This window comes from Eumetopias jubatus, unplaced genomic scaffold, assembly GCF_037043125.1.
Source record: "Eumetopias jubatus isolate StellerSeaLion01/CBP00866 unplaced genomic scaffold, mEumJub1_p1.0 scaffold_4, whole genome shotgun sequence".
NCBI lineage: Eukaryota > Metazoa > Chordata > Mammalia > Carnivora > Otariidae > Eumetopias > Eumetopias jubatus.
Window position 1 is genome coordinate 127,410,720 of NW_028274810.1, and position 27,863 is coordinate 127,438,582.

At 39.4% G+C, this 27,863-nt stretch overlaps 1 protein-coding gene across 8 annotated transcripts in view; it reads right to left on the reverse strand.

Moving 5' to 3' along the window:
- The window catches only part of COL14A1 (collagen type XIV alpha 1 chain), a 196,505-nt gene that overhangs the window by 110,337 nt on the left and 58,305 nt on the right, over nt 1–27,863 (reverse strand). For 5 of the 8 annotated variants that reach the window (XM_088023091.1, XM_088023097.1, XM_028090855.2 and 2 more), the window contains 11 exons: nt 26,894–27,023; nt 25,989–26,134; nt 22,921–23,050; nt 20,905–21,044; nt 16,014–16,140; nt 14,013–14,152; nt 13,389–13,521; nt 11,999–12,058; nt 10,277–10,428; nt 4,905–5,034; nt 2,042–2,164 (listed from right to left, as the gene is read on the reverse strand). In XM_088023091.1, the coding sequence (XP_087879217.1) occupies nt 2,042–2,164; nt 4,905–5,034; nt 10,277–10,428; nt 11,999–12,058; nt 13,389–13,521; nt 14,013–14,152; nt 16,014–16,140; nt 20,905–21,044; nt 22,921–23,050; nt 25,989–26,134; nt 26,894–27,023 (1,411 nt within the window). Of the gene's footprint in view, nt 1–2,041; nt 2,165–4,904; nt 5,035–6,802; nt 6,812–10,276; nt 10,429–11,998; nt 12,059–13,388; nt 13,522–14,012; nt 14,153–16,013; nt 16,141–20,904; nt 21,045–22,920; nt 23,051–25,988; nt 26,135–26,893; nt 27,024–27,863 lie in introns of all 8 variants that reach the window. The other 3 variants (XM_088023094.1, XM_088023092.1, XM_088023095.1) reach the window with 2 other exon arrangements.

A 27,863-nucleotide genomic window follows, 5' to 3' on the forward strand; every position in this document is an offset into this window, starting at 1 on the left:
GCCATATTGTAAGGTTGTCACAGTGGAGCTACTACACTGCCACAGGCTTTGTAGGCTTTGGGGCACTTGCCAAACTAAAGAAGTCATTCTCAATTGTCCCTTCTCAGACACCCAACCTTGTCCCCAGCAGGCACGCAAGAGACAGGAGCAGCAGATTTTACCTTGGACGCTGTGCTATACCTTGCCACATGGGGGTCCAGCATAAATGTTACCACCACCAGTCCCATCCCCTCCTCTGAGCATTTTTAAGAACAGACAGATGACACTATTATTCCAAGGCCCTTGACCAACTGGCTTCTTCAGTGTCTTTACATTTTCACCTCTTTTTCAGCCCGGTGGAGTCTTTGATTTAGCATTAAAAGCATTCCTATACAAACTTATTTACCTCCTGCATTTTCCCATCTGCGCTCATACTTTAAGAGTTCTGAGTTACTAACAAGTTCCTAAAATACTCCTTACTTTACTTCAGAACCCCCTCCCAACAACGTATTTATATATTTCTATACGTACATGTTATCTCAGTAGTGATTTTCTCATGCACGAAAATCTTAACTCTAATGACCACATACAATTCTTCCACTTAACTTAAAGCAAGAGTTCTCAACCTCAGTGCTATGGACATTTTGGGCTGGACAATTCTTAATTCTGGGATGGCAGGGGGCAAGGGGAGGTACTGTGACTCGTAAGATGCTTAACAGTACCTGCCAGATGCCCATAGCAACCCCTCACCCTCCCAAGTTGTAGCAATCAAAAATCTCTCTGTTGGGCAGCAAAATTGCATCACTTGACAATCACCAGCCTAAAACAAAGCTATTTTCCCTCAGAAAATCTGATAAGTATTTACAAAATGGTCCAAAGAACGAATCTAGCAAGGTTGTTTTATGAATTAACACATGCTTCAGGCCTAAAGAAAAGCAAGCACAAAATTGGTGATGGATCGCAAAGAATCAGTCTTGAGCAAGCCAGTGCATCCATGGTATATTCTTGCTATTTTATTTTCAGTTCATAGAGATGTCTGTCTGGAGAAATTGGAGGTGGGGGTATTTTACTTGTATGGACCTGGATAATAGAACGCAGTAAAAAAAAGCTGAAAAGTGTTCCAGAGGCAAGAGCAACATTTCAGATGACACATTGAGCCTCATGTGCTCTTTGAAGGCAGAAAGAGATTTCTAATGGTTGAAAGAATACTCTTTAAATTTTCTTGCCAAATCAGTAAACATAATTAGAGAACCCCTTTCTTATGAATAATCAGAGTTGAAGGCCCAAGTCCAGAAAATGGACAAGACCCCTCTAATATCTATTTTTAGTTTTCTGTTTAAACTTCCCAGAAATGCTTAATGTCAGGAGTTGATAGTGTAACAGGTGCCTCATCTCTCCAGACATCTGGACCAAGGCCATAATTGCCCCCTGTTTGCGCCATTCTCCCGCTTTCAGGATGGAAAGATGTGGCAGGTAAGGAGGGAGAGAGATCTCCTCATCCAGGCGGCTTAGAGGCTGATGGAAAAGCATTTTACAACCACAAGCTTAGGGCTTTGATGAAATTTATACAGTTTCCAAATTTTATACAGTTTCCAATACAGTTTCCAAAACGAAGAGACTAAAAAGTTGGTAAGCCAACTTTTTCCTACTACTCCAAGAAGAGATAGAAGAGGAATTAGAAATTAGAGATTCTGCATGTTTAGGGCTTATATATCCACCGAGCCATAGAAGCTTCCTACTCCTACCGAGTCAAGGCATCCTTCGGCTGGCTCCTTGTCTGGCGTGCGCCTAGGTTAGGGGCATAACAAGTGTGTATTCTGCTCATAAATATGCCCAATCATTTTTTAGGTGGAGTCATAACATCATTGTTCTGATAACATCTATCCTAACACTAACCATACAAGGAAAAAAATTTTTTTTCAAAAAAGTTAGGACCCTCCCCACTTCTCAAAACTAAAGATAAAAGCAAAGATAAAAAAATCAAAACAAAAATAACTTATCTTGAAAACCATTTCAGATCCCTAATCATGGTAACAATATTTTTTTACAAAGCATTACTTACCACTAACAGGTTTGTAGACAATCCTATAGCCCTTTACAGGGGAAGATGGGGGATCCCATGTAATGCGCAACCTGTTATACCATTCTTCTGAGACCCGTAAGTTTTGGGGACCGGAGGGCGGCACTGAGCAGAGAAAAGGAAAACCAGTGGTTTAGTGTAGTTTCCATCTTTACAAACTACACTGTTAACAAAATCTAAGCTAGCTTCCCATAATGTTAAAAATATTTACAAGTAAAAATGTATTAAAACACACAGTGAGATTTTGAGAGTCTATGGTTGTTCTAAACATTAAATATGTAGAAGATTAATTCTTGTGGTGAAACACTTTCATGTGAAGATCAGTAGTTCATTCAAGGTCATTCTCATTCTTTTTTCTTCAGTTTATTTTGAGTAAAACTGAATCAAATAGTGTTTATTAAACATTTCTGTCTACACACCACTGTGTTCCACTATCAAAGTATGTTTGTACAGCAATATCCAGGGTGCTCACACCATGGTAATGATGGTAACTCCAGGAGGGAAGATTCTGATGATTTTTTTTTTTTTTTTGCTTTCATCTTCATATCGCCTATATTGTTCAAAACTATATATTATTGTTTACCAATTTTTTATTAAAACATTAAGCCATTTATATGGAGAACCTTTGTAAACCACTGTGCATATTGACAGATACTATCATCATTTCTGTTACTGTTGATGGAATGTAGCTGTGTTGACTATTGCTTATAATAGGAAGATCCTCTACCAACACCTTGAAATAATTCTACTATACAGATAATTGTTATATGTGGTGGTATTTCTGCAATAAGATTTAAGTCTTTAAATGGTTTCTGTTTGTGTGAGTGCATATATTTGCTCATCATGAAAGTCTTTTACAAATTATGCTAATTTTTAACATAGGACAGTTAAAAGTAGATCTTTGAGCCCACGTCAGCAGCAGTTAGATGGAGCCCAACTACCTCCCCGCTGCCTCCCTTCCTTCCCTTTCCCTCCCTCCCCACAGTGGCAGGGTTTACAGTAACTTTATAGAATATTTGAGTGTTAAAAATAATCCAAAACCGACTCAGAACAACAGAATTCACTGTGCTTATTTTAAACCAGCAGCTACAGAATTTTCAGGACTTGTATACTTACTTGAAGAAGTCACACTTAAGTGCCCAACTACAGAATTCAGGCCGTGCCACCATTCTGCACCCAGTCATGCATAACTGGTTGGTAACTGTGGTGGATTAAAGATGGGTGCAGGATTTTTACCCTCCTCCCATTGAGTGGTGGAGGCTATGGCCCTCCCTTTGAATTTGGGTGGGTTCTATGAATACCTCACCCAACAGACTACAGCAGAAGTGACTCTGTACCAGGGCCAAACATAGCCCTTAACTGTCATGACAGTTCCCACTTTCCACCTCTTGGAACTCTTGCTCTTAGAGTCCTGAGTCATCATGTAAGAACTATGATTCTCCTGCTGGAAACAGTCCATGGAGAGGCTCGGAGACCACATGGAAAGAGAGAGGCTCAGCTGAGTCCAGCCTTCCAAGTGTCCCCACCAACATGCCAGCCAGACATGTGGGTAAAGTTGTTTTGGATGCTCTAGACCAACCCAGCCACCAGGTGACCTTAATCCATACCACATGGAGGAGAATTTCCAGCAAGCCTGGCCTAATTTCCTGACCTATAAAATCAGGCACTAGAATAAAATGGTTCCTATTTGAAGCCACTGGGTTCTGAGGTAGTTCATGCAAATACAGACAACCAGGCAGCAATGAAGACAGCTAAGACTTTGTAGTGCCTTTAACCAACGGTGTGCTTCTTGGGGTATGCTCCTTGCTTGACCGTCATGGCCAAGTCACCCAAAAGAACACTGAGTGATGCCCCCTCTGAGCCACCCAGCACCGTAGGAGCTTTGCATGAAAAGGCAAACAGTATGGATGAGGTTCTGGCCTCTCATGATGCTGCTCTCCAGGGGAGGGAGACAGACAATAGACAAATACATGAGTAAACAGGAAAATATCAGGTAGTCATTAGTGCCATAACATGATAAAACAACAACAACAAAACAACAACCAAAGAACAGGCTGAGAGCTTAGAGAGTGGGAGCTCCTTTGCATGGAGTGGTCAGAAAAGCCTGAGGAGGTGACTTTGAGCTGGAACCAAAATGGCAAGAAAAAGCCCAAAATGCAGACATCTGGGGAAGGATATTCTGTATGGGAGGAATAGTACATCAGTCCTAAGGCAGGAACAAGCTTAAAATGTCCAGTGAAGAGAAGGAAAGGAGGTATGGCTGGGACACTTGTTAGGAGGTGAGATTAAGGAAATTGGTGGGGTCCAGGTCTTAGAGCACCTTGTAGGGCCATGGGAAGGATGCTGGATTTTATCCCGAGTACAATGGGAGGCCATTGGGAGACCTGACACAGAGGTCTGACATGAGCTGACTGGTATTTTGAGAAGCTTCTCGAGCTGCTGGGAGGAGAATGAAGGATCAAAGAGTGGAAGCGTTCATTTTAGTGACAGAGAGTGAGGTGTGGATCAGGGCAGAGCCGTCAGATTAAGACAAAAGAGGACTGGCCCGCAGAACACATCTCGGAGAATCAACAGGACTTGTGATGAATTAGATGTTGGAGAGGAAGACGTAGTTTGTTAAATCTTAGCTTTTACACACGAGAAAACTGAAGCCCAGAGCAGCTTGCTCACCTTGCCCAAAGCCATACAGCTTGCCTGGGTGGAGACAAGATTCAGATTTTTCTGTCTCTCAATCTCTTTTGCTCTTTTTACCACACTCCACTGTGGTTTTCGGGGCACACTGCAGGGGATGGGTATTTTCAATTAATTAGTCAGCTAGTAGGCACAGAGAGAAGGCTTCACTCACAGGTTTTTCCAGGGGCAGAGACGCTGACACCTTCTCCATCATCGTAGATGGGAGTCACCGTGACTTTGTACTCAGTATTGGGAAGCAGAGGCTTCAGAAGGAGATTGTTCTGGCTTCCAGGCACCATAACCTGAAGAGAAAAACAAAGGACCATGGTGCTACTTAAGACCTTTATTCCTGCTGGTCTACTAATGGAGCAGGACTATGGGGACTTGGAAATAATCAGAAGCAAGGCAATGTGCTTGAGAAAAAGAGGCATGCATGCAAAAGCATTTCTCTCTGGAATTGCCCTCACAGCAGCCCTCAGCTTATAACCTCTAAAGCAGGTTTAAATTTGAAGCAATTAGGCTCTGATGAATAGTCTTCTCTCAACATCTTTTCAGCATTTGTAAAGTACCCAGAAGTGAGAATCATCATTTTTTGGAAAGCAGGCATTTATAGCTTAGGAGGGTTCATTCTACAACCCAGCCTGCTTATCATTTTTTATTCCACTTAAGTATCCTCTTGAAAATTCAGCCTTCCGTTCTTTACTCTCTCAGACATAATCCCATCCCAGCCCTTTAGAAAAGAATGGAAACTAGCCAAGAACAACAGAACCACACATTAAATCCGCATTTTCCAGAGCAAAACAGAGTTACCAGTAGGACTAAAAACTGAGGCAGCTTTTTTATTTCTAAAAGGAGATGTCTTCCTCAATCTGAAATCACCATCACTCTACCTCTCAAGGCGACAAAAACGGAAATGCAGGGGTGAGGTCCACACTGCACAAGCATTGGTGTAACACTCCACGTAGCTCAGTAGTGTAAATTCTGGTATCCCCCCAAAGAGCATATGGACCAGAAAAGCCACATGTTCTCAATGTTAAAACCACAAGACTTTCTGCCTCTGATTCTGCAGTCAGATGCTGGCCCATCTCTAGGCCATTTGAGGAACTTAATCATGGCTGGAAAAATGCTAAGTAAGATCTAAGAACTAACCCAAACGTGTTTAAAGGAGTCACAAGACCGGGACAGCTGGAGACGCTTTCTGACTCAAGGGCTGGGTAGAATGCCAGCAGGCAAAGGGCTGTGCTGTCTACTTCTGGATGAGGGAAGAGACCTATAAATCATGGAATAAGCCCTAGGAAGCCTCGAGTTGAACCCAGAAGCAGCTGTTGCTAAGGTACTGCTAAGCTCTAGAAGCAATTTTCTAAAATATACTGTTAACAAGGAAGTCTGAATTAGGTGATTTTATATTGAATTAGTATGATTTTACTCCTTGGATGAAAGGGACACTGAAATATACTACAGGGTTGTATGGATGTGGACCCAGGAGGAAGATTTTTTTTTAAAGAGCTCTGCTTTATTCTCGAATGAGTTAAATAAGCCTGGAATTAAGGACAGGTAAAGGAAGAACAGGGGTTGCCCTGACTTGCATTACCCCATCAATGTAGCTTCCTTCAGGGCACTTCTTTTAAATAGAACTCCTCTGAAACACAGAGCCTGGGCATTCAGTCCAAGCTGTCTGTTTAGCAAACCACCCATGTTGATACTCCTTAAATAAGGTCATCTTTCAAACTGAGAAGTGCATGGGCTTGGAACCAATCACATTTAGACGGTGGAATTCTGAAAAGCAATAGAGCCGTTTTAGAGGAATCACTGAGCTTGTTAGGAAGTAGTTGCTGTGGTTTATAATCATAGTCATCTTTTACCCAGCAATTACTATGCGCCAGGTGCTACCCTAAGAATTTTAATATAGCAACTTTTTGAGGTAAGGAGTAACCTTACATGAGTTTTACATATGGGGAAACTGAGGCCTACAAGCTATTGAGTAAAGAAGCCATCCTGAAATCCAGGATATCTAGCCTGAGCCTTGCTTTAACCACTACACCGTGCTTCATGTGGCTACACCGCTTGAACCTTTTTACCCTAATGATATTCATTTCCAAGAATAAAATGTAAATCTCCTCTTGGGAATGCAAAGTTCCTTCTGCTTGGCCTCTGCTTGTTTGCACAGAGCAGGGTAAAGATGGGCTCTTACTAAAAACAGATGCAGCAGATCACAGCAGACGGCAGTTTTGTTTATAAAACAATTCTATAAAAGACGCTTACGATTAAATGAGATGCAAACCTAACCACTGAACTTTCACATTTTAAATCTTCTTTTAGAAATGGAACTTCATGTCTGGCTCCATTATTGCCCAAAGTTGTTCGGAGCAGCCTGGATCTCATCGGTAGAAATAGGGTTCCCTGCATCTCATTGTGTTCCCACCTTATAAAACTGTGTCTAGACAGTGAGTCAAATGCTATCTGTGGTAGGGGGCTGGGTAGATTTGGCGCTGCCATTTTAATTCCAACCTATTGAAGACTAATATTTTTATAAAATACAGTAAAACAAAATTTCTGGAAAAAATAATCATGTCCTTGGATGTTGCAGGATTGTCAAATCGCTATAAATGTTTCTAAAAGCTTAATCTTAGTATCTGAACTTATCTTGTAGGAGACAGAGCCACACACTGAGTATACGTGTTTTGGAACATTTCTTGCAAATCAGAATTCAGGTCATGGTTATGGATGTTGACATCTCAGCTCTAGAAAAGTCTGAAATCCTGATCAGCCTTTCACAAATAAAGAAGTGTGAGGCCTCCATACTCTGACAACAAATTCAGGGCAAAGTCATTGCCGGTCAAGGAGCTTTACTTTCTGCAAGTTCAAAAGCTCTTTTTTGGAAATATTTGGTAGATTTGATTAGGTTTAGCAAATATATGAATACTTCACTTACTCGACTGGAAAAGGAAATTGAATTCTCCTTGTTTTCCATATACTGAAGTAAGTTTTACTTTGTTTACTAATGTTACAGATGTATACGATGCTCTCATTTGATCATTTCCTCAAGCAAATCTGATCAGCTTTTATAGTTAAGGAAAATTTGGTAAGACGGTAAGAGGCATTTCTCTTATCTTGACACAACTTTCTCACTTTTATAATGTGCTTTAGCTCTCTCTCTCTGTCGTGCATTATTACTTAAAGATACTCATTTGGTGTTGGGAGTTCAAGGCCTTTGAATTTTGATACAGATTTGCAACTGCTTACCCTATTTTTGTTTTATAATCTAAATCTAGATGCACCCACTTTCGGTCTCTAATAATAATAATACACTTATGTAGAAGTAACATTTCCTAAACACTGAGATATAAATTCTCAGTTAATCCTCAGTTGGGTCCCTGAAAATATGCCTGTAAATTAAGTGTGTACAAATCCAATTCAAGTGGAATTCGGTAGAGGAGCTTGATATTTAAAATTCCACAGTACTTTCTTCGGTTTAGCAAAAACACTTCTGCACAGTAAATAATCACCACCAAATTTATCAATATTTTTCATTTTTATGAAGGGTTTGCTTAACTGGGGCCACATGTGTGTTTCAGACTTTTGGTCTTTTTTTTCCTTCATGTAGGTGTCCAAGTGTTTCAAAATAAACAGTGTGAAATGAAAGAAACTAGCAAAGGGACTATTATCTAGAGACAACCCAAAGTAAATATTATTACTTTACCTTGCATAACTTACAAGTACATGCATGAGATTAAATTGTTAGTCTTTCCAAATTGCAAGATAATTTAGCAAGAAGCTTAATATGTTTCTTGGAAAGAGTAGAAATAAAAAACAAAACTCTTACTCTGGGAAGTTTTTATGGGTCTCATTTTTAGGAACTAAATTAAAATATGGGACAGTAACAGGGAAAATGAAACATCCAAATTATGTCCCTAGTTACCATTGTTAAGTACAATTTTATTTTGAATTTTTCAATCGTGGGTCGTTTGAAATGTATGATCTGAGTGAATTTATAACTCAATTTAATTTGTTTAAGTGTCCATCAACCTCTAAAAGTACCCCAGACCAATTTCGTGGACCTTCTGGTTATTCACCGTGCACGTGACTTATTCCAAAGGGTATCACTGTGCTCTGTAACAAGTCCTCTATCAGCCTGAAATTAAATACTTTCCTGAGACAATTTTAGGCTCAAATAATTGTTTATGTAAGCACATAAATAAAAATAATTTTTCATCAAAGGCCTTTATACATAAGGAGGACGAACAAAGGATAATAATGTTATTCATTGAGCAATAATGAATTTGGAGATGTCTTTCCTAGAGTGTCTCAAAATAATGCAGCAGGGGGCAAGAAATACAAGTAATGAGGTTAAAGAAGGCATAGTCCATGACTAAAAAGAAAAATTTCCTTTAGATGCAAACTGGAGTTATCTGGTCTGATAGGAAGTACGTCCAGGAAACAATGTTCAGGTTCTTGAATAAAAGGAATGATATGGTGTAAATTAAGAAAACACGGGAAGACCATGACTCAAAGTGTACCCAGGTTTCTAATAAAGAAAAACAAATTAGATGAAACAAAGAAAACTCAGCATATAAAAATCCAAATCCCCTTAGGGAAATAGTCAGATTTAAGAATAAGTTAGAAATGACTATAAAACTGCTGAAAATGAGTTGATGTCAGTGAAAAACATAACTATGTATTAATGGATGTTATCTTATTAGGAACACTTCAACTACATAAAGACAACCTTTCATGCATGCTTTGCATAGAAACTTTTAATCATATTCCCAAGGGCAAAGAAGTTTAGTATATGTGTATATATTAAAAGTCTATATGTTAGAAGTTTATATATGTGTGTGGTTGATCCTTGAACGACACAGGTATTAGGGCTGGTGAGCCCCTGCACAGTCCAAAATCCATGTATAACTTTTGACTCCCCTAAAACTTAACTACCAATAGCCTTCTGTTGACCAGAAGCCCTACCGATTTGTGTAAAAAGTTGATTAACACATATTTTTGTATGTTGTATGTATTACATGGTATATTCTTACTATGAAGTCAGCTAGAAAAAAATGTTATGAGGAGAAAATACATACACAGGACATACATACATACACAGGACTGTGTATGAAGAGAAAATACATACACAGGACTGTATTGTATTTATCAAAAAAAAAAAATCCACATATAAGTGGACCTGTGCAATTCGAACCCATGTTGTTCGAGGGTCAACTGTATATACACACAGTGACGGTATGCAGTGGACGACGTATGACCCAACTTTGGTGCTCTAACGAATTGTCAGGGCAGCAGAAGTAGCATGGGAGACAAGGTTCAGAAACTTTCTCAATTTGAAGCAAGTCATACGTGGAGCTAGTTTTGGAGATAGAAAGGTCATCAAGAAACCAGTAGGGAAGTCTGCATGAACAGAAAACGTTAGTTTCTGGAGATGGTAGAGTCACCAAGAAATGAGCAGTCCAGCTTGCACAGATCTCTGGAGACAGCCTCACTAGCTCTGTTAGTCAGGGAACTGCATGGTTTCTAGGCAGTTGTACGTATACAGACCGTTCCTACCACTTCTTCCGCATGGTCCCCTTGAGCAGTCAGGTAGGTCACCCTGAACTGCTGCACGCTGCTGTCTGAAATGTCCCATTTTACCCGCAGGCTAGAAGTGGTTTCGTCATCTACAACCAGGTTTCTGATTCCCGTTCGGAAAACTGGAATAAGCACAACCAAGGATTAAAGAACTTTTAACCCATCATATCCCAAAATGAGCTCTAGAGACCGTCTGCGGACATGGCAACAAGTATCACTTAATATATCTCTCTAATGTAGAGTCATATGAAGAACAATTAAGCTCTGGTGGTTAATGGCGGGGTGGGGGTGGGCATCATATCTACGGGTAGCAGATAGAAATGAGTTTAAGAGATACTTACAAGGTGGACCATGGACCCCTCAAAACTATATATATATATGTATCAGTAAAGGGAACTGGGGAGAAGTCCTTGGGCAAGGGGAGCCTCCAGGGGAGCATGCCCACGAACACCTCCCACCAGTGCTCTGCTGGAGAAGCAAAAATGAGGGACCAGATGGGGTCACCCTCAGTGTATGATCCAGCATCCAACATACAGCCTATTCATTTGGTCCCTCATTTCTATTTCAACACTCATCACTCAAAGCACACGTCTCTCACCATGGCTGCCTCTATCCATTCAGCCCATGTGGATATTATCCTTCCTCTGATATCTGTCCAAACCCCTTCAACCATGCTCTCTAACATACTCCTTCTCCTCTCCCGAGATGCTGGCTCCCTCCTTTATCCCATCTGACTTCATTTCACTCTGTCCTTCTCCAGTGATTCTTTCTTCTCTTCATTCATCCATTCATGCAGCAAACATTCACTGAGTGTTTCCTTTATGTCAGACCGTGTTAGGCCTTTGAGATATACAGGGGTGAACACTTGACAAAAATAGTAAAAGTCACAGAGGAGGGAAGAGAGTGACATTTAGCAGGCAAAATTGGGGGAGGGTACCAGGTAGTGGGAATGAGAGGCAATGTCTCACCTTCAAGGCTAGGAGTTCTAGATGGCAGGAGGAAATGGGAGAGCTTGGAAAATATGGTTGAGTCCAAGAAGAAAAGCAGAAGGATCTTGGATGTCATGATAAAGAGATTTGGGGCACTGTGCTAAAGAAGGGCTCGATAAAGATTAACTGGACAATGAATGAATCAGTGAATGAATGAATGGGTGATGGAGAGCCACTGAGGGTTTTAGGTGGGAAAAAAGGCGGTATAATCAAACTTGTGTTTCACCTAGTTGACTCTGACAGCTAGTTGGAAGGTGTATCATAATGGGGGTGGGGGAGGCGGAAGTTACGTTGAAAGAGAAAATAGCTGAGGTGGGGAGCCCATTAGACCAGCCAGGTCTCGGTTACCCACAGAAATGCAAGGACACCATGATGTGAGTAATTCTCAACAGAGGGCAATAGAAGTCACTGTAATCAAGAGAAGGAATAGATTCCTGGGATGTGCTATGTGAACATTCTCTGAAAGACTAAATAGGAACCCAAAACAAAGATGGAACAGATAGAGATGTCACAGTGAAGTCCAAAGACTCATTGGCATTTAGGGCTAAGGGAAGTTTGAGAGGTTCTAAAAGGAATAAAATTTGAATTGGAAGTCCCCATTCCTAAATAATAATGTAAAATAAATAAAACTGGGACAACATAACTTCTGTTTAAATCAAACTTTTCTTCTGGGTAAATGGGGACAAATTCTATTTGTCCTTACCTGACGTCACAGGTCTGGTGGGGGCTATGGTCGTAGAAGGTTCGGTCCAAAAACTGTCAACTAAAAAAATATTCATTACTTTAAAATTCTGTAATGATCGTAACTACACATTTGTGTATAGCATTTTATAGTTTTCAAAGAAAATTTCACCTATATTATCTCACTTGTTTTTCCCAACCATCTTGACTCCGGTTGGAAGAAAGAAGAAATGAGCTGTAAATAAAGCAGATGTGATATCTATTCTTCTGATAAGGAAACTGAACCCCAAAGAAGTAATGTTTCTAATCACAGATACTAGCCTTCATATAAACATTTGAATTACACATATAACTTTGTGAAACCTCCTGTTACTGTGAAATGGGGCATAACCACGGTAATTAAAGGAAAATAAACAGTGCTGTAGATCACGCTGTGAAAGGGCAGCCAAACAAGACCACCAAGGAAGAGAATAAGCGCATTTTCTATGTCATGTATTCACCCTGGGCAACCAGCGCATTGGAGCAGTTGTGTGATTCTCCGCCCAGAGCCCCTCTTCAGGGTCAACACATTCATCACCAGCTTCTGGAATACTGGCTGCCAATGGCTCAGAGCTCTGGGAACTGCCTCCCCCTGAGGTCACAGACTCTGTTATGGGATGGCCCACCTCCAAATACTGGAGATGCAGGGATACAAAGACTCAGCCTCATTGACTCAGTTTGGGACAACTGCGGAGGGTCATCCCAGGTCCAGAACTCCTCACGGAATTAGCCAAAGGCTCAGTTTTAGCTTCTCCCTATGCTTCATCCTGCCATCCTTACTTCCTTACAGATGTATCTCCCCAACTACAGTCTTCAATTAACCTTCTGGATGCAATTTTCTGTCTCAGAATCTGATTCCAGGGAACCTCATCAAAGAAAATTTAATATGTGGTTAATACCTCATATTTAAAAAATGAAGGGATGAATGAATCAGTGAGTGCATTTTATACAAGATTCTTGGAACCAAGATTGACTTGGGAAATTCCAAAAGCTCTTGGACATGCTTGCCCTCAGCTTATTTGTTCACTCATTTATTCACTTATAAATTATTTTACCCATCCATCCATCCATTCAACAAGTATTTATTGCACAGTTAAAATATAACAAGCACTATGCTACTGCTGGGGACATAATGGTGAACAAGACAGATATGGTCTCTGCCTTTATGGTGATAGCCTAGGATTCTCATATGCTTCACATAGCAGTTTCATTAAAAAGGTGAGGACACATGAAGAACTCTGGGGGACATAGAGAAATTGAAGCCTCTGTAGGCAGGAATAAGGTGGATGGGCAGGCAACCAGTTGGGCGGGGGGGGGGTATCAGAATGGATGGTGGCCACTGGTGAAGTCCCCTCAAACAGACCGACACTTACGTGTGGTCCCCACAGCGGTCACCACCTCACTCTCGCTCCCATCATCCAGTATGGCCAAGAGCGACACTTCATATTCAGTGCCGGGCTCCAGGCCTTCAATAACATGTGAGTCTTGGTCTTCTTTTAGGAGAACCTGAAAAGCATTTGGTGCTTAGTAACTGGGTTTACTGGAGTAGAAGTGAAAGTTAAGAAAAAATAATAAAAAGGAAAAAAAGTTATCCTCAGCATAAGCAAGAAACAACTAAGCAGAAAGAACTCCAGGGCCATTGAATTCAATTTTAAATTCAAAGCAGAGACCTAATTCCTTTCCATTCCCTCAACAAACAAGCTATTAATATTGCAAAAGTACCAGTTGAAGTTTTTTTTGTTCAATGTCGTTTATGAAAGTCAAAGGACCTGAAAATATATTGTATATATGATGAAGGCCCTAGCCAAAAAATGCCATTTTAATCTTAGAAAAATCATATGATTTGACATTTATAAAACTCCATGCCAGGCAAAATATTAATTACTTCTGGGATTCTCAATCTCTTCTAAAGTGAAGACCAACTCAAATGTGCAGTGGGTATTCACTTCCAGAGAAAATGCTCCAGATTACTTTTCAGTCTGTTTCAGACAACTCACTTCTTCAGTCTTCCCACCATATACTGGAATCCACATCAACTTGTGCTGCCCTTCATCAGCCGAAAGGGGATGCCAGGTCACTCTGAAACTATCTGTTGTCACCTCATCAATTTCCAAGTATTGCTGGGCTGGAACCTCCTCTGTGAGCCAAGGAAGGAGACTTTGTCAGAGAATGGAGAAGGCAAAGAAGCCAAACTCACATAGCTCCCAGGGCTGTGGGAAGAAGGCTCTCTGAGGAACCCCTGGCTTTAGGAAAGCACATGGAAGCTGAGAAAGCCATGCCCATCAGCGCAGTGGGACCTCAAGTTTCTGCAGCCAGCATTTACCCACAGTATAAATCAGGAAGACCATGGACACAGCACAGTTTTTAAAGTCTTCCAGTAATTTCCAGAACTCTTAGATTCTCTATTTGGCTCTTTTCACGAACTATAAAAAGTAAGAGTGTCCTATTCATTAGTTTACTAAGATACTATTTTCTCATTATGTTGAGGAAATTAACAAATTGGTGTCCTCGAGGTCTGGGAAATGTCCCTCTTAGTTTTATTTGCTTTTGTGCTTAAATCATCCCCTTGTAATAGGTTAAAGAACCTGACATCCTTTTAATCTTGTATATATGGGTGCCATCGGAAGTGAAAAATGATTCATCAGACCTTCCACAGTTTCATACTTCAGGGATGTACAAGAGCCCAACATCCAACTGTGTCAGCCATTCTCAGTCGTTGATTTTTATTACTTGAAATTAGAGATTTTATTACTTATTTTTTAAAAGATTTTATTTATTTATTTGAGAGAGAGACAGAACACAAGCAGGGGGAGGAGCCAAGGGAGAGGGAGAAGAAGACTCCCCACTGAGCAGGGAGCCCGACATGGGGCTTGATCCCGGGACTCCAAGATCATGGACTCAGGGATCATGACCTCAGCCGAAGGCAGACATTTAACCCACTGAGCCACCTAGGCACCCTGAAATTAGAGATTTTAAAACTCTTTCACAGGACACCAGGAGAATCCCAACTGGAGTTAGCCCTCAGGAGGTTTTGTGGAATTACTGAACTTTTTTCTGTGAACATTGTTTCTCAATGGAGCATATTTCTGATCTCTCCAAAATAGCTCCTCCTGTCCTCAGTATAGCACTCAATTGTTTTCCCAAGCAAAGCAATGTTAAGTTCAGAAAGCAAACAATAGAATTTTTGCCACCAAGAGGCGAAAAATTTTTGTGTTTATTGACTACAGAACATATATAGAAAAGGAAAATCATGCAGTCATGCCTTATGTTTTTTATTTTAGTAATTAAAAGATTCCATATTGTTGTATTAATATTTCAGGCTACATGAGTACATTATTGGCTAAAGATTGATGTTTTAGGTTACATAGTATGAAACTGTCATTCTTGCAGGTCAAAAAATTGTTGGGTGTCAGCAATTTTGGAAGTTCAACTTAACATACATGCATATGAAAACAGAAGAAAGCTGTGAAATTTTTAGGCCCATAGAACAAAAGAAATGGTGTAAGATTAGGAATAGAAGAGTTCACACATTTACTTAACTGGGACCTTTTGAATTTAGATGATCTTTCCTCTCTTTCCTTTGCTTTGATAGAAAATAATTAAGCAGTACACATTCTAGTCACCTAATTGTTCAGTTGTTAATGCAACGTAGGGGCGCCTGGGTGGCTCAGTCGGTTAACCGCCCAACTCCTGGTTTTGGTTCAGGTCATGATCTCAGGGTCATGAGATGGAGCCCCGTCTTGGGCTCCGTGCTCAGTGGGGAACCTGCTTGAGATTCTCTCTCTCCCTCTTCCCCTGCCCCTCCCCCACACACATGAGCACGTGTGCTCTCTCTCTCTCTCTCTCTCTCTCTCAAATAAATCTTTAAAAATAATAATAATACAACACAAACAAAGATCAAAATGTAATCTCTTCAAAATCATAGTTGAGGAAGCTGCTCCAGCTTCTGGTTTCTATATAGTTACTCTTGGAAACTTCCAAACCGTAATAAGGCTTACCTGTTGTAAAAATTCCAGTCAGAGGCTCCGACTGCCCCTCATCATAGATAGAGATAATGGCCACAGTGTACTCCGTGAGCGGCGTCAAGCCCTTCAGAGGGAAGGTAGTAACAGGATCGACTTCAACCTGCAAAACAGAGAAGTCGGACCAGCTACATCCGATACTCTCCAGACACAGGAAACAGAAGGCATTTTCTTATTGTCTGTAGTTTACTGGGCCTGGCAGCAAAGCTATAAAGACTTCAAAAATATTACTGAATTCTAGAACCAGTCAGCTTCTGTATTATACAATTCTAATCTTCACCTTTATAGGCACTTAATAATAAGACGCTGAGGAATGGAAGAAATGAACCTATTTACCTGATAGCAGACTCTGTCAAAAAAAGATACCATTTAAAATGTTTTCAAGAGGTATTTAGAGCAATATCAATAAGATCCATTATTTACAATACTATCAATGACTAAACATGATAGCACCTGAGGTTAAGGGGAAGGTGACTAAGCTTACTGTATGGATTTGCTCACGGCAGTCAATGTGACCTTTACCAAAATATAAAATGTGTCACTGTCCTACTTAAAACTTTCCTTGGCTATCTCTTGCCTTCCAAATCAAAATCAAGCATCCTGCGATGACCTCTTGGTCTTGCATAATCTGGAGCAGTGCTCCTTTTTCTTGCCATAATCTGAATCACCCACTGGACTCCAACCACACTGACCTCTCAAGTCCATGTCTTTCCCACCTCAGGGCCTTTGCACATGCAATTCATGCTTTTTGGGATCCTAGCTCTTTTCAGAACTAGACCTTTGCCATCTCTCAGGATTGTGCTTAACTTTTACCTCTGACAGGGGGTTTCTCTTGTCACCTACCTCAGTAGGGCTATCCCCTAACACTGCCCTTGTTTGTTTCCTCCCAGCACCAAACACAGCCTGTGATTATTTTATATATTTATTTTCTCCTGTGTAGAGGGTAAGCCCCTCCAGAACAGGACCTTGTTTAGCTTCTTCAGTACTGCATGTTGAATTATATTTGTTTTTGAGTGAATAGAGGAGGCATCAGAGATCATTTTTAAGAGAGATAATAAAGGGCTCATTAGAACTCAGAGCAATCCAGAAACCATATACATCGCTAAGAAATCAACTGCAGGTCAAAAAAGAGAGTGTGAGTCTTGGGGGAAGGAGCTTCCACTTTCATCCTTTTGAAACCCTTAGCCACTCTGCTAAAGAGGGCCAACCAACCTCAGCCACCCCAGCTGAGATACCAGACACAGAAGTGAAGTCATCTTGGAAGTTCTGGCTCAGTCAAGCTCCCTCATGAATGCAAGGGTCACCTCAGCTGACACCACATGGATCAGCAGAGCCAAGCTGTCCTTGCTGAGCTCTGCCCAGGTTGCATAATCATGGATTATTATTTTAAGCCAGGGTATTAGTTACAGGAGTGAACTGAAAATATCAATTATCTTCTTCTGAATCTGGGCCTGATAATATTATAGGTCATTCTTAGCATTTAATGTTTACTTTGGTTTAGGTATTGTCTGTATGCTTCCTGTGTATTAGTTCCTTTAACCAGTAGTCCACAACCTTGTAGAGTAGCTAATTATTACCCTTAATTTGAAGATGGTGAAACTGAGACTCTGAAAAATTAAGGAACTTGCCCAATGGAAAACCAGCTAGTACCCAGTGCGTCAACACAAGTATTTTACAGGACTCAAAATCCTATGCACAGTATGGCTTCATTAAACTCACAGAAAAGACAAATCCGTATTTTAAATAGGAGTTCAAGACATGTTCTTCTAAATGATATTTACATATTGCCTCTGTTGTTTTGGATTATAATAGCTGGGTTTACTGAGCACTTACAACATGTCAAGGACTTCACATTCATTGTCATGTTTAGCCCCCTCTTCCCCCCACCAAACCCTAAGTATTTATAATAGGTATTTTACAAAGAAGGAATGGGAGGCCCAAAGACCTAAACTAATTTCCAGGACATAAATCTATTAGCTGGAATGGGTAGTTATGCCTTGACTTCTAAGTCCCAAATCTGTGACAAATAGGCATTTCATGAAGATATCAAACATACACAAAGCAGTTAAAAATCAAACTTTCTTTGGTACACCAAGAGACAAAAAGGGAAAAAGTGTGTATATACACACACAGTTTTCCCCTTTTATATATGTGTGTGTGTGTATGTATATATATATATATACACATATACATATGTATATAAGTATATATCTTTTCAGCATACATGTTGAAACATACATACATATATATATCTGTTGAAAAGATCTCTTTTATTTATTAAAGCACTATTTGCCTTTGAACAGACCATATTTTATGCATTAACTACTGATTATTTTATTCCATCAAATGAAAACTTTAAGGTGTCATCTATTTTTATTAGTTATATTATGTTTTAGACTGAGTTCTGGAACTGATTTTGTTGGTAGTACTTTCAAGATGTAGGAGAAGAATTTGAGAAAATGATAACAAATGACCATGATCTCATGGTTATATAACTATTTTTGAAAAATTTTCAAACAGTCTGGACTAAAAGCTTAATTTCAGTCTAATTCTGGGATGGATAAAGAGTCTTTGATGAGGAACAAGGGACTGGGCTCCGCTCTGGGCTGTCTTATTGAGTCATAGCTGTCGGGAACTGGACTTGCGTCTGAGTCTAAAAACTGGCCCTTCATTTATAAAACTCAAATGGCAGCACTTTAGTTTTCCATCCTGCTTGCACATTTCCCCAAATCCTCTCCCAGCACATGCTCTCTGAGATGGCCCTGTCCTCAGCTGACAAGCCATGTTTTCTCTAAGGGTTGCATGAGGGGCTTTCTGTAAACTCTCAGAACAGTGGCCGGTTCAAGGTAAGCACTCTACACAGGTTAGCTGCCATCACCACCATCACCATTGACATTTGGGTGCCCTGTTTCGTTTTTCTTCCTTGGTCTCCAAGCAGTTGGAGAGAAGGATAATACAGAAAAGACAAAAGGGAGAAAGAGGAAGTGAAGGAGGGAAGATGGGAGGAACAGGAAGTAAATCAGAGAAATATAAATTGAGTCAAAAGCAAAAGCTTATGATCAATGGCAGGTTACATAACTAAGTAGATTTTGGTTGGGACATTTTAAAGTTCATTCCAAAATGTTTTGGAAGGTTCCTAAAAACCCAACTGTAGTATTGCCTATAAATAAAAGCTTAATTAACACAAGTTAAAGCAAAATATAGTAGGAATACTCACCCTTAAAATCATATATTCCCAAATTAGGCAAAGTAATGTTACACTTAAACAAAAGACATTTGTCTAGCAACATTCAGTCTCAATGGCATGGTTAAGAATTAAGAAATAAGAACACACACACACACACCAGTCAAATTGGAAATGCTACAAAGCCACATATTGTTTATGTATTTTACTCAAATAAAATTTTCTCAGATTTTCATTCGTAGACCATTTTCTCATGTTTTAAATTCAGCTTTACCAAATATAGTTTTCTAATTTCCCAGCACAATACAAATTAGAAATAGCAAGTGCCAAAGGCATCTCCAAGATTAAAAAACACTACAAAAAAACCCATGTAGTTCTCAACAAATATATTAGTCTGGGGTCATTCTTTATAATGGCAAATAACCTAAAATACCATAAAAGGCCATAACAGCTATAATTTTTTTTTAATGGATGTTAAGTACATTTCTTGTGCTGATCATTTCACAATATATACAAATACCAAATATTAGCAAATGTGCAGTATTGTGCTTTCATTATCCAATGTCCCGTGTGAGGGGGCATTCTGCAAAATACTGCTTGGATTTAATTGTAGGAAACAGTTTGTCTCTGCAAATGAAAACAGTTTCTTCATCTGGTCAGAAAATAGAAATGATGTAATTCAACATATTTCCCTCTTGGTCTTAACTTCTTGGATCAAGTTGAGGAAAAATAATAATAACTTTGCTATCTATCCTGTTAAAATATATTCCCAAGGAAGGAATTTGTGGAGAAATTATTATTTGTGAAGAAGTTATTAGTGACTGAGTATAAGTAAGATACTGTATCTTCATGAGTTCTAGTAAGTTCTGCCATTTTAAAGTATCTTCCTACACAAAACTTGAATTACTCAGTTTTCAAGATGCTACTCATCTAACTAGCATCTTTCAGATGGTAGTTTACTCAAAAGGAGAGAGATAAAGTGGATTACACTGACATTAATTCTAGTTTACAACATCTAGGAAGATACCTACTTCCCTACCTCCTTGCACTGGGGCAGACTATATATTCCAAAGATGGCCACATCTCCCATCCCGCCTGCCTCTCACCATTGGTGGGACCTGTATTCCTCCTCATGTTGAATCCACATGGGGACTTGTGATATCTCCTACCAGTGGCGTGTGGTGGAGGTGGTATTCTGTGACTTCTCTGAGTAACTAAAGGTGACACAGCTTTCACCTAGTGCTCTCTCTCTCTCTTTCTCTTTGTCTCTTTGGATACATGTTTGGGTACTCCTGAGCCAGCATGTAACAAGTCTAGCTCCCCTAAAACTGCCATGCTGGAGGGATCATGTAAAGAGTCTAGTTAAAGACACGGAGAGCTACTCTGGCTCCCAGCTGATCCAGTCTTCCCAGACCAGGCACCAGACATTTGAATGAAAAGCTGTTGTGATGACATCAGCACCAGCCAGTATCTGGCAATGATCTCATGAGTGACCCCAAGCCAAAAATATAGATCCAAGTAGTTGACGCACTAATTCCTGGCAGAAACTGTGAGAGAAAATAAACAATTTGTATTGTTTTAAGCCACTACAGCTTTGGGAATGATCGGTTATGCAGCCATAAAAAGCTAACATACACCCACCAAAAAAAAAAAAAAAAATAGACATTGTGATCCACAGCTTACCTCATTAATTTCAGTGCCATCTGCATTGTTATATACAATTCGATAACCACTGATCTTTCTTGACGTTGGGTCCCAGGCTAACCGAGCACTGTTAGAGCCAACATTGGAGATTCTCAGGTTTCTTGGTGGACTTAAAGGCACTTTGCAGTAAGTGGAATAGAAAATTATTAAAATGTTAAATAACATACACCTAAAAAAGCCAAAAAAAAAAAAAACCCACCCCAGCATCTTTGATTTCTAAACGACACACATATGAAAAATTTTACCCAGATAACTTACAACAAAGAAAACGAACAAATTAACAAAGAAAAAATCTTTCCTTGTAAGGAATGAATAGTATTAACAAGTTACACGTGCTTAGAAATAAATAAGATTTAGGTACATTTTCTGTGTCTGTTTTTTCCAATCAATGCTATTATTACAGCCTGCTATAAATAAGAAACCTAATGGATCAAAAACCACGGCACCTGAAATTAAATCTTAGCTATTTCATTCAACTGTCATTCGATGCTGGCAAAGTCACGCTGCTGGTTCTCTCCACAATTTCCCACCTGTAGAGTGAGGTTGATGGCCTCTGTCCTCTCTACTTGGGGATCTACTAGGCATTTTCAACTTAACCTGTCCCAAACCGAACTACCGACTCCTGCCACCTTTTCCAATCTTCTCTCTCAATCTCTCCCTCTGAACAAATGGAAACTCCATCCTTCCTATTGCTCAGGCCAAAAACCCTTGAGTCATCTAACATTCAGGTTTCTGAACACAGGTCACCTTCCCACTGCGGCCCTCCAGGATCATCGTCCGTAAAATAATGGTTCCACCCCAATCAACCCCAATTCGCGTCCCTGGTTTATTTCTTATATTGTGATTTTATTGATCTACTGTCTCTCTCCCTCCATATATTGTAACTTCAGAGGATTAGGGATTAATTTTGTTCCCGGCTTTATCCCCAGTGTAGCAAGTTCTCAATATATGTATTTGTTGACTCCATGAGTAGGAGGCCTGCCCTGGATAAATCCCACTGGCTTTGTGGGAAGGTGTAAAAATGAACTCTTTGCAGTTGCTTTAAAATTATATGAAGAAGCATTGGTATTTCTGCAGATTCCTATCAACTCCATAGTTTTCTGTATTTCTTCAAGGGCCCTCTCCTGATTCAACAGATTAAAATTTGTCAATAATTTTTGAGAGTTTTATGAGCTTTTACAGGCTTATAGAACAACCAACTATTAAGGTTTATCGCATGCTCTATGAGTCTGAGATGCTCTGGAACAGATCATTATAACTCATGTCTCTCATTAAACCCTTACAGTAGCCTGCAAGGAAATTATAATATCCCCATTATATAGGTCATAAAACTGAGGTAACTTGGCCAAGGTCACAGTTAGTAGGAAGAGAAGAGCTGTTAGAGTTAAAACCCAGGCAATCGATCAATCGAATCGCGAGCCTGTGATAGAGTGCTGATAGAGCCAGCAAACACCTGGAAGAGAAAAAATAATAGTTGTCAGCCATCGCCACAAAGTACGATGCTTCCTCACCCAATTAGTGAAAAGTGAAAATTGGTGAAAAGACCAATTCTTTTCACTCATTCAATACATATTGACTATTTGGCCATAAAGAGCCTATAGAGTTTAGTGACTCTCTTAATACATCAGGGGCTAGAGAGAAAGTATAGGAGAGAGAAAAGCAATATAATTATTTTAAGTGTTGTGTACGCTTTGCTCCAAATTTTTCTGGAGTTCAGTTAAATTTAGCAGTTGGGTGGAACAATGTCTAGTTTCCTTACTGCATAAATATGCCAGTCCTAGGAACAGGAACCCACAGACATCATTTTTGGGGGGGCCATCCCCCTCCTTTTTTTAATCAACTGGTATATTTCCTGCCACTAAATAAAATACACATTTTCTTAAGTTACAGTTAGCTCCTAAAGGTTTCAACCAAAGCCAGTATTCCCAGTTTAGAATCCCAACATGTATTTGGGCTTTTATTCCAGTATTTCCTCTGAATGACTGAGCTGCTCACATGTGGTTTCTTGGCCTGTGACAGGATCGCTGGCCTCTTCTCCGAACATGGCATAAACTGTAACTGTGTACTCCGTATTGGGCATCAACCCACTCAATTCAATATCTGTGTGGGTGTCTCCAATTTTCATCTGAAAAAAGAACACATGTTATCAGATCGTTAGCCAATGTGTACCATTCATGTTGATCAGAGTGTGGCTGAGTAAAGGTGAGACTTCGTAGGGTAAGATTTTGTGTCCTCACAACCCCTTATTCAAACGCTTCAGTCATAATTTTTCATTGTCTGGTGTCATTTTATATTAGGAACAGGTGCCATGGAACCATACAAAACTGAACGTACCCATGAGTGCTGTTTTAGGATAATGCTTTACATCTGGACAAGCTGTAATCTCAGCCAGAATAACAGCCTCACAAATTCAGTCCTCAGAAGAGTGTGGGTGGAACTGAGTCAGAAATGTTGTCTAGAAAGAGTATAAGCTCTAGGTCAGCAAGCTGGGGACAGAGCCAAATGGGCATCTCTCATCACTGGCTAATTCAAACCAGTCCCTTGGCTGGGTGCCCATTCTTCACTTCAAGCCTGACTGAGCTGGACCAGTTTTGTTGCCCCATTCAAAAAAGGGGCCCATGCACTTGGATTGCAAGTTCTTTCCAGGTTGCAGAAGAGATCAATCCACCTTGACATCCAAAGTGGCTATTTGCTTTTTGATTCCGGGATGACTTTTCTGACCCTTGGAGTCAAATAAACTAGCCAACATTCTTAGTTGTGTGACAACTGCCTGACAGCATGGTTTTATTTTTGTTTTGGAAGGAAGAAAAACATCTCCAGAGTCAGTCTCCAATCACCCAAGTGCCAATGTTATTGTCAAATTAGAAATTTTAATTCTGAAATATTTCCACATATATAAAATAAATGTAGAGAAATGAATGGGATTCACCCTGTTGCACCCACCACTCAGATTTAATAAATATTAACATTTTGTCATATTGGCTTCTGATCTTATTTTTTCAATTTAATTTTATTACGTTATGTTAATCACCGTACATTACATCATTAGTTTTTGATGTAGTGTTCCATGATTCATTGTTTGCGTATAACACCCAGTGCTCCATGCAGAACGTGCCCTCTTGAATACCCATCATCAGGCTAACCCATCCCCCCACACCCTACCCCACTAGAACCCTCAGTTTGTTTCTCAGAGTCCATAGTCTCTCATGGTTCGTCTCCCCCTCCGATTCCCCCCTTCATTTTTCCCTTCCTACTATCTTCTTTTTTTTTTTGACATATAATGTATTATTTGTTTCAGAGGTACAGGTCTGTGATTCAACAGTCCTACACAATTCACAGCACTCACCATAGCACATACCCTCCCAATGTCCTCCGATCTTATTTTTAAAAGAGCTAACATATTCAGATAAAACAGAAATTCTTTCTCATTCTTTCTGTTCCCTATCTCTACCCTCTGGTTGAGGTGTACCTTACTAATCCAGTTATTTACTTCCACTATGTATATATCTGTAAATAACATACAGTTCTGTATGTTTAACAATGTACATAAAGGGAATCATAACATAATTTTTTGCAACTTTTTTTTCTGTCAATATTCTGTTTCAAGGTTTATCCATGTTGATGGGCAGGGACAGAGATGACATTATTAATTCCTTTATGGTATTCTTTTGTGTAAATATTCTGCTATTTTCCATCCCTCTATTGATGAACATGTCAATCGTTTGCAACATTGTGTTTTGAACAAATGCTTGTATCCCAAAAAGCCTTGCAGGAGGTTTCCTTATGATATATTCCTTAAAAGGTTATACATATCTTCAACTTGATGGTATCTTTCAAATTATTCTCCAAGGCAGCTGTACCAATTTACATACCAATTTACACGAATAATTCTGTTTCCCATATGCTCACTAATATGCAGTTATTACTAAACTTTAAAAAGTGCTAATCTACTGGGTGTGAACTGGTCTTACTTTCTTATTTTTCTCCTTCTTGGTGAAGCTGATCATCTTTCTAGCTTCATTTTTTTAAGTGTCCCTTCTGCCAAAATAATTCAGATCAACATTAAATCCAAATGAACTAAAGCTTTCTAAACCTTAGGTGAAAACAAAACAAACAAACAAAAACACATCACCAATGCTCTGTTCCTGACACTCAGATTCACCATATTTTTGGCCCTAAACATTTATGTCACCAGAAGCAATGTTAAAGACAATGTTTAGACAATAGTAAAGATCTGAGTTCTGAACTCCCTTTTGACCACCCTATCTGCCTAGTCAAACACTCCCAAGTGTTACAGATATTTCCTCATCATTCCTTGAATATCTGTATTATAGTAATCATTCCTTACAAATTAAAAACAAAGCCTAAAATAAATCATTTGAAAGTCAAAGATTCATCATTTCAAATGGAATAAATGCAAAAAAATCCATGCTAATACATTTTTCTACTTCTCAAATTAGGAAAAAAACTTTCTAAGTCAGTGTACATACGTGGAAACAACCATCTGTGAACTGCATACATCAATATAAATTATAACAAATTTCTCTAGAATCATTGGCTAATACTTAGCATAAGCCTTTGCATGCCCTTTGGAAAAGATAAACTCCATCTCTAGGAATTTATCCTAAGGAAATAATCTGACAACCTTGCAAAGTTATATGTTAAGAATGATCACAAAAGCATATTTATTCAACACATTATCGAAATGCCCAATAACACATAATTTATTAAACATGTCCTGATGCAAAACAACAATGTAATACTATAGCACCATTTAAAACAACCATATAAAATATTAGTTAATGGTATGAAAAGATATTCACAATAAACAAAATAAAAACAGGAGACTACAAAACCATACCCATTTGCTGTGTTTAAAAAAATGCATTAAAAAGGACTTAAGTAAATATTAACAATAGCTCTTTCTAGGTGGGGGGATTACAAGTGATTTTCCCCTTTAATGTGAATTTTCTAAATTTTATACATTTAACTTTTAGAATTAAAAAAAAGCCATTTTCAGGAAGTCAAAGATTCTAGGACTCTAGTAGGCAGCAGGTGGTTACCTCTTTTTCATCCCCAGCCAGACCCTCCGTGAGAGGAGCATAGAGGATCAGGTATCCTGATGCTCCAGGCACTGCATTCCATTTTGCCCTCAGACTGTTCTCAGTTACATCATATAGTTCAAGATCAGAAACCATGGGTAAAGCAACTGCAAGAGATATTTTTATTAATGTTCAGCCATTTATCAGTATGCTTGCCTATTTCAAAGTATCTAGGTGTTACTATCTACTAAGTAAACACAGTTTACTTTTCAAATAATATTCATCCTTAAATATGTTCACACAGTTATGCCAACCCCTCCCAGGAGGGCAAACATAGTGAATGTTTAAAAGCGGGAACAACAACTTCTAGTTTCTTATATCCCACTACAGTGATGGGCATGTTTCTCTGGGAGCCAGTCAAGAGCAAGGAGACTATTCTGACCACTGTTTTATGGCCCTTGCCAAGCGTCTGCCATGAGGCAGCTTGACTAAATGACTAAACACAGTCATTGTGTCACTTAGTAAATGACAGAATGCGTGGCTGGGTGGGAACAAATATGTGAATGAATATATACCCATCCACGCAGAGACAAATGAGGAGACATGAATGAGTCGGTAGTTAAATTAGTTCATAATACATATTCACTAAATACTTGCTTATTAAGTGAATACATATATTTTGTGTCCTTCACCACCAAGATTGCTCTCTCCTTATCAAAGCAGAGGTCTATAATATCCCTCTGAATATGCAGCACTTACAAACTGCAACTACAACATGGACCCATATCGCATAGAGCACCACAACCATTGCCTAGGAATTGGATTCAGGGTGGCCATCAATACAACCTGAGCAGAATTCCAACTTAAGAAAGGCCACCTAAGCAATGCTGTACAAGGTCAGACGTGGAGTAGAATTCAATACATACGTGTGGTTTCGGTTCCCCGTAAGCCTTCACTGGCCGTGTGAGCATATATTGCGAAGACTGCTATCTGATATTCAGTTAAAGACATTAAGCCTTTCAACACCGTGGAAGACACACTTCCATCCACCACCACCTAATTAAAGAACAGTTCGAGGAATGAGAGTATGGAATATCTGACATGCAGAATTGAAACCAAAGAGCAAAATATCTCTAGCAAGAACACATCATTCAATATTTTCTTATTTGTGCCACATCGTCTTTTCCACTGAGGCAGTCAATGCTCCTTGAATTCCTCTGGGAATTGATGCACCTTTTATGAAATATGTCGAAAAGTCCCTTATTAAGTTATATCTGATGGAGAGTGTCTTTCCCAGGCTAATTGTTATCTTAACCACCTCCACTTAAAATTGACATGTGATATTTTTCCATGGAGTTTCAGGAAGCATTTAACAGACTTATTAGTCATGAAAAAGATAGAAGTATTGGAAGCACTCTGACTTCTTTTTCAGTCCAGATGATTTAAATCTGCCTGATCTACTTCTTGAACACTTAAAAAAAATTAAAAATCTTGCCATAATATGGAAGAATACTGTGAAACATGCTGAGGTCAACCAAAGTTTAGAACAACAAAAGGTTTGCATTTCAAAAAAAAAAAAAAAAAAGAGGGGAGATTTCATCACATTTTAACATATTCCCTGTGATTGCTGTGTCAAAGGTAGGAAATGGGAAAAAAATCCAATCAATCGTCTCTCAATATGCGTTCTCTCCTGTGATGGCCAAACCATGAAAAAGGCCAGCCACAGATGCTTTATTATGGCTTCTCAGTTGCACTAATCTCCACCAATGTCCCGGAAATCCCAAACCTTGGAGGACTATATGACCACATAATTTGGAACACACAATCTTCAGTAAGGTAGACAATTCAGACCACTCCCAAAGTAGAAAGACTACATGAATAGCAAAAAGGGGTTCT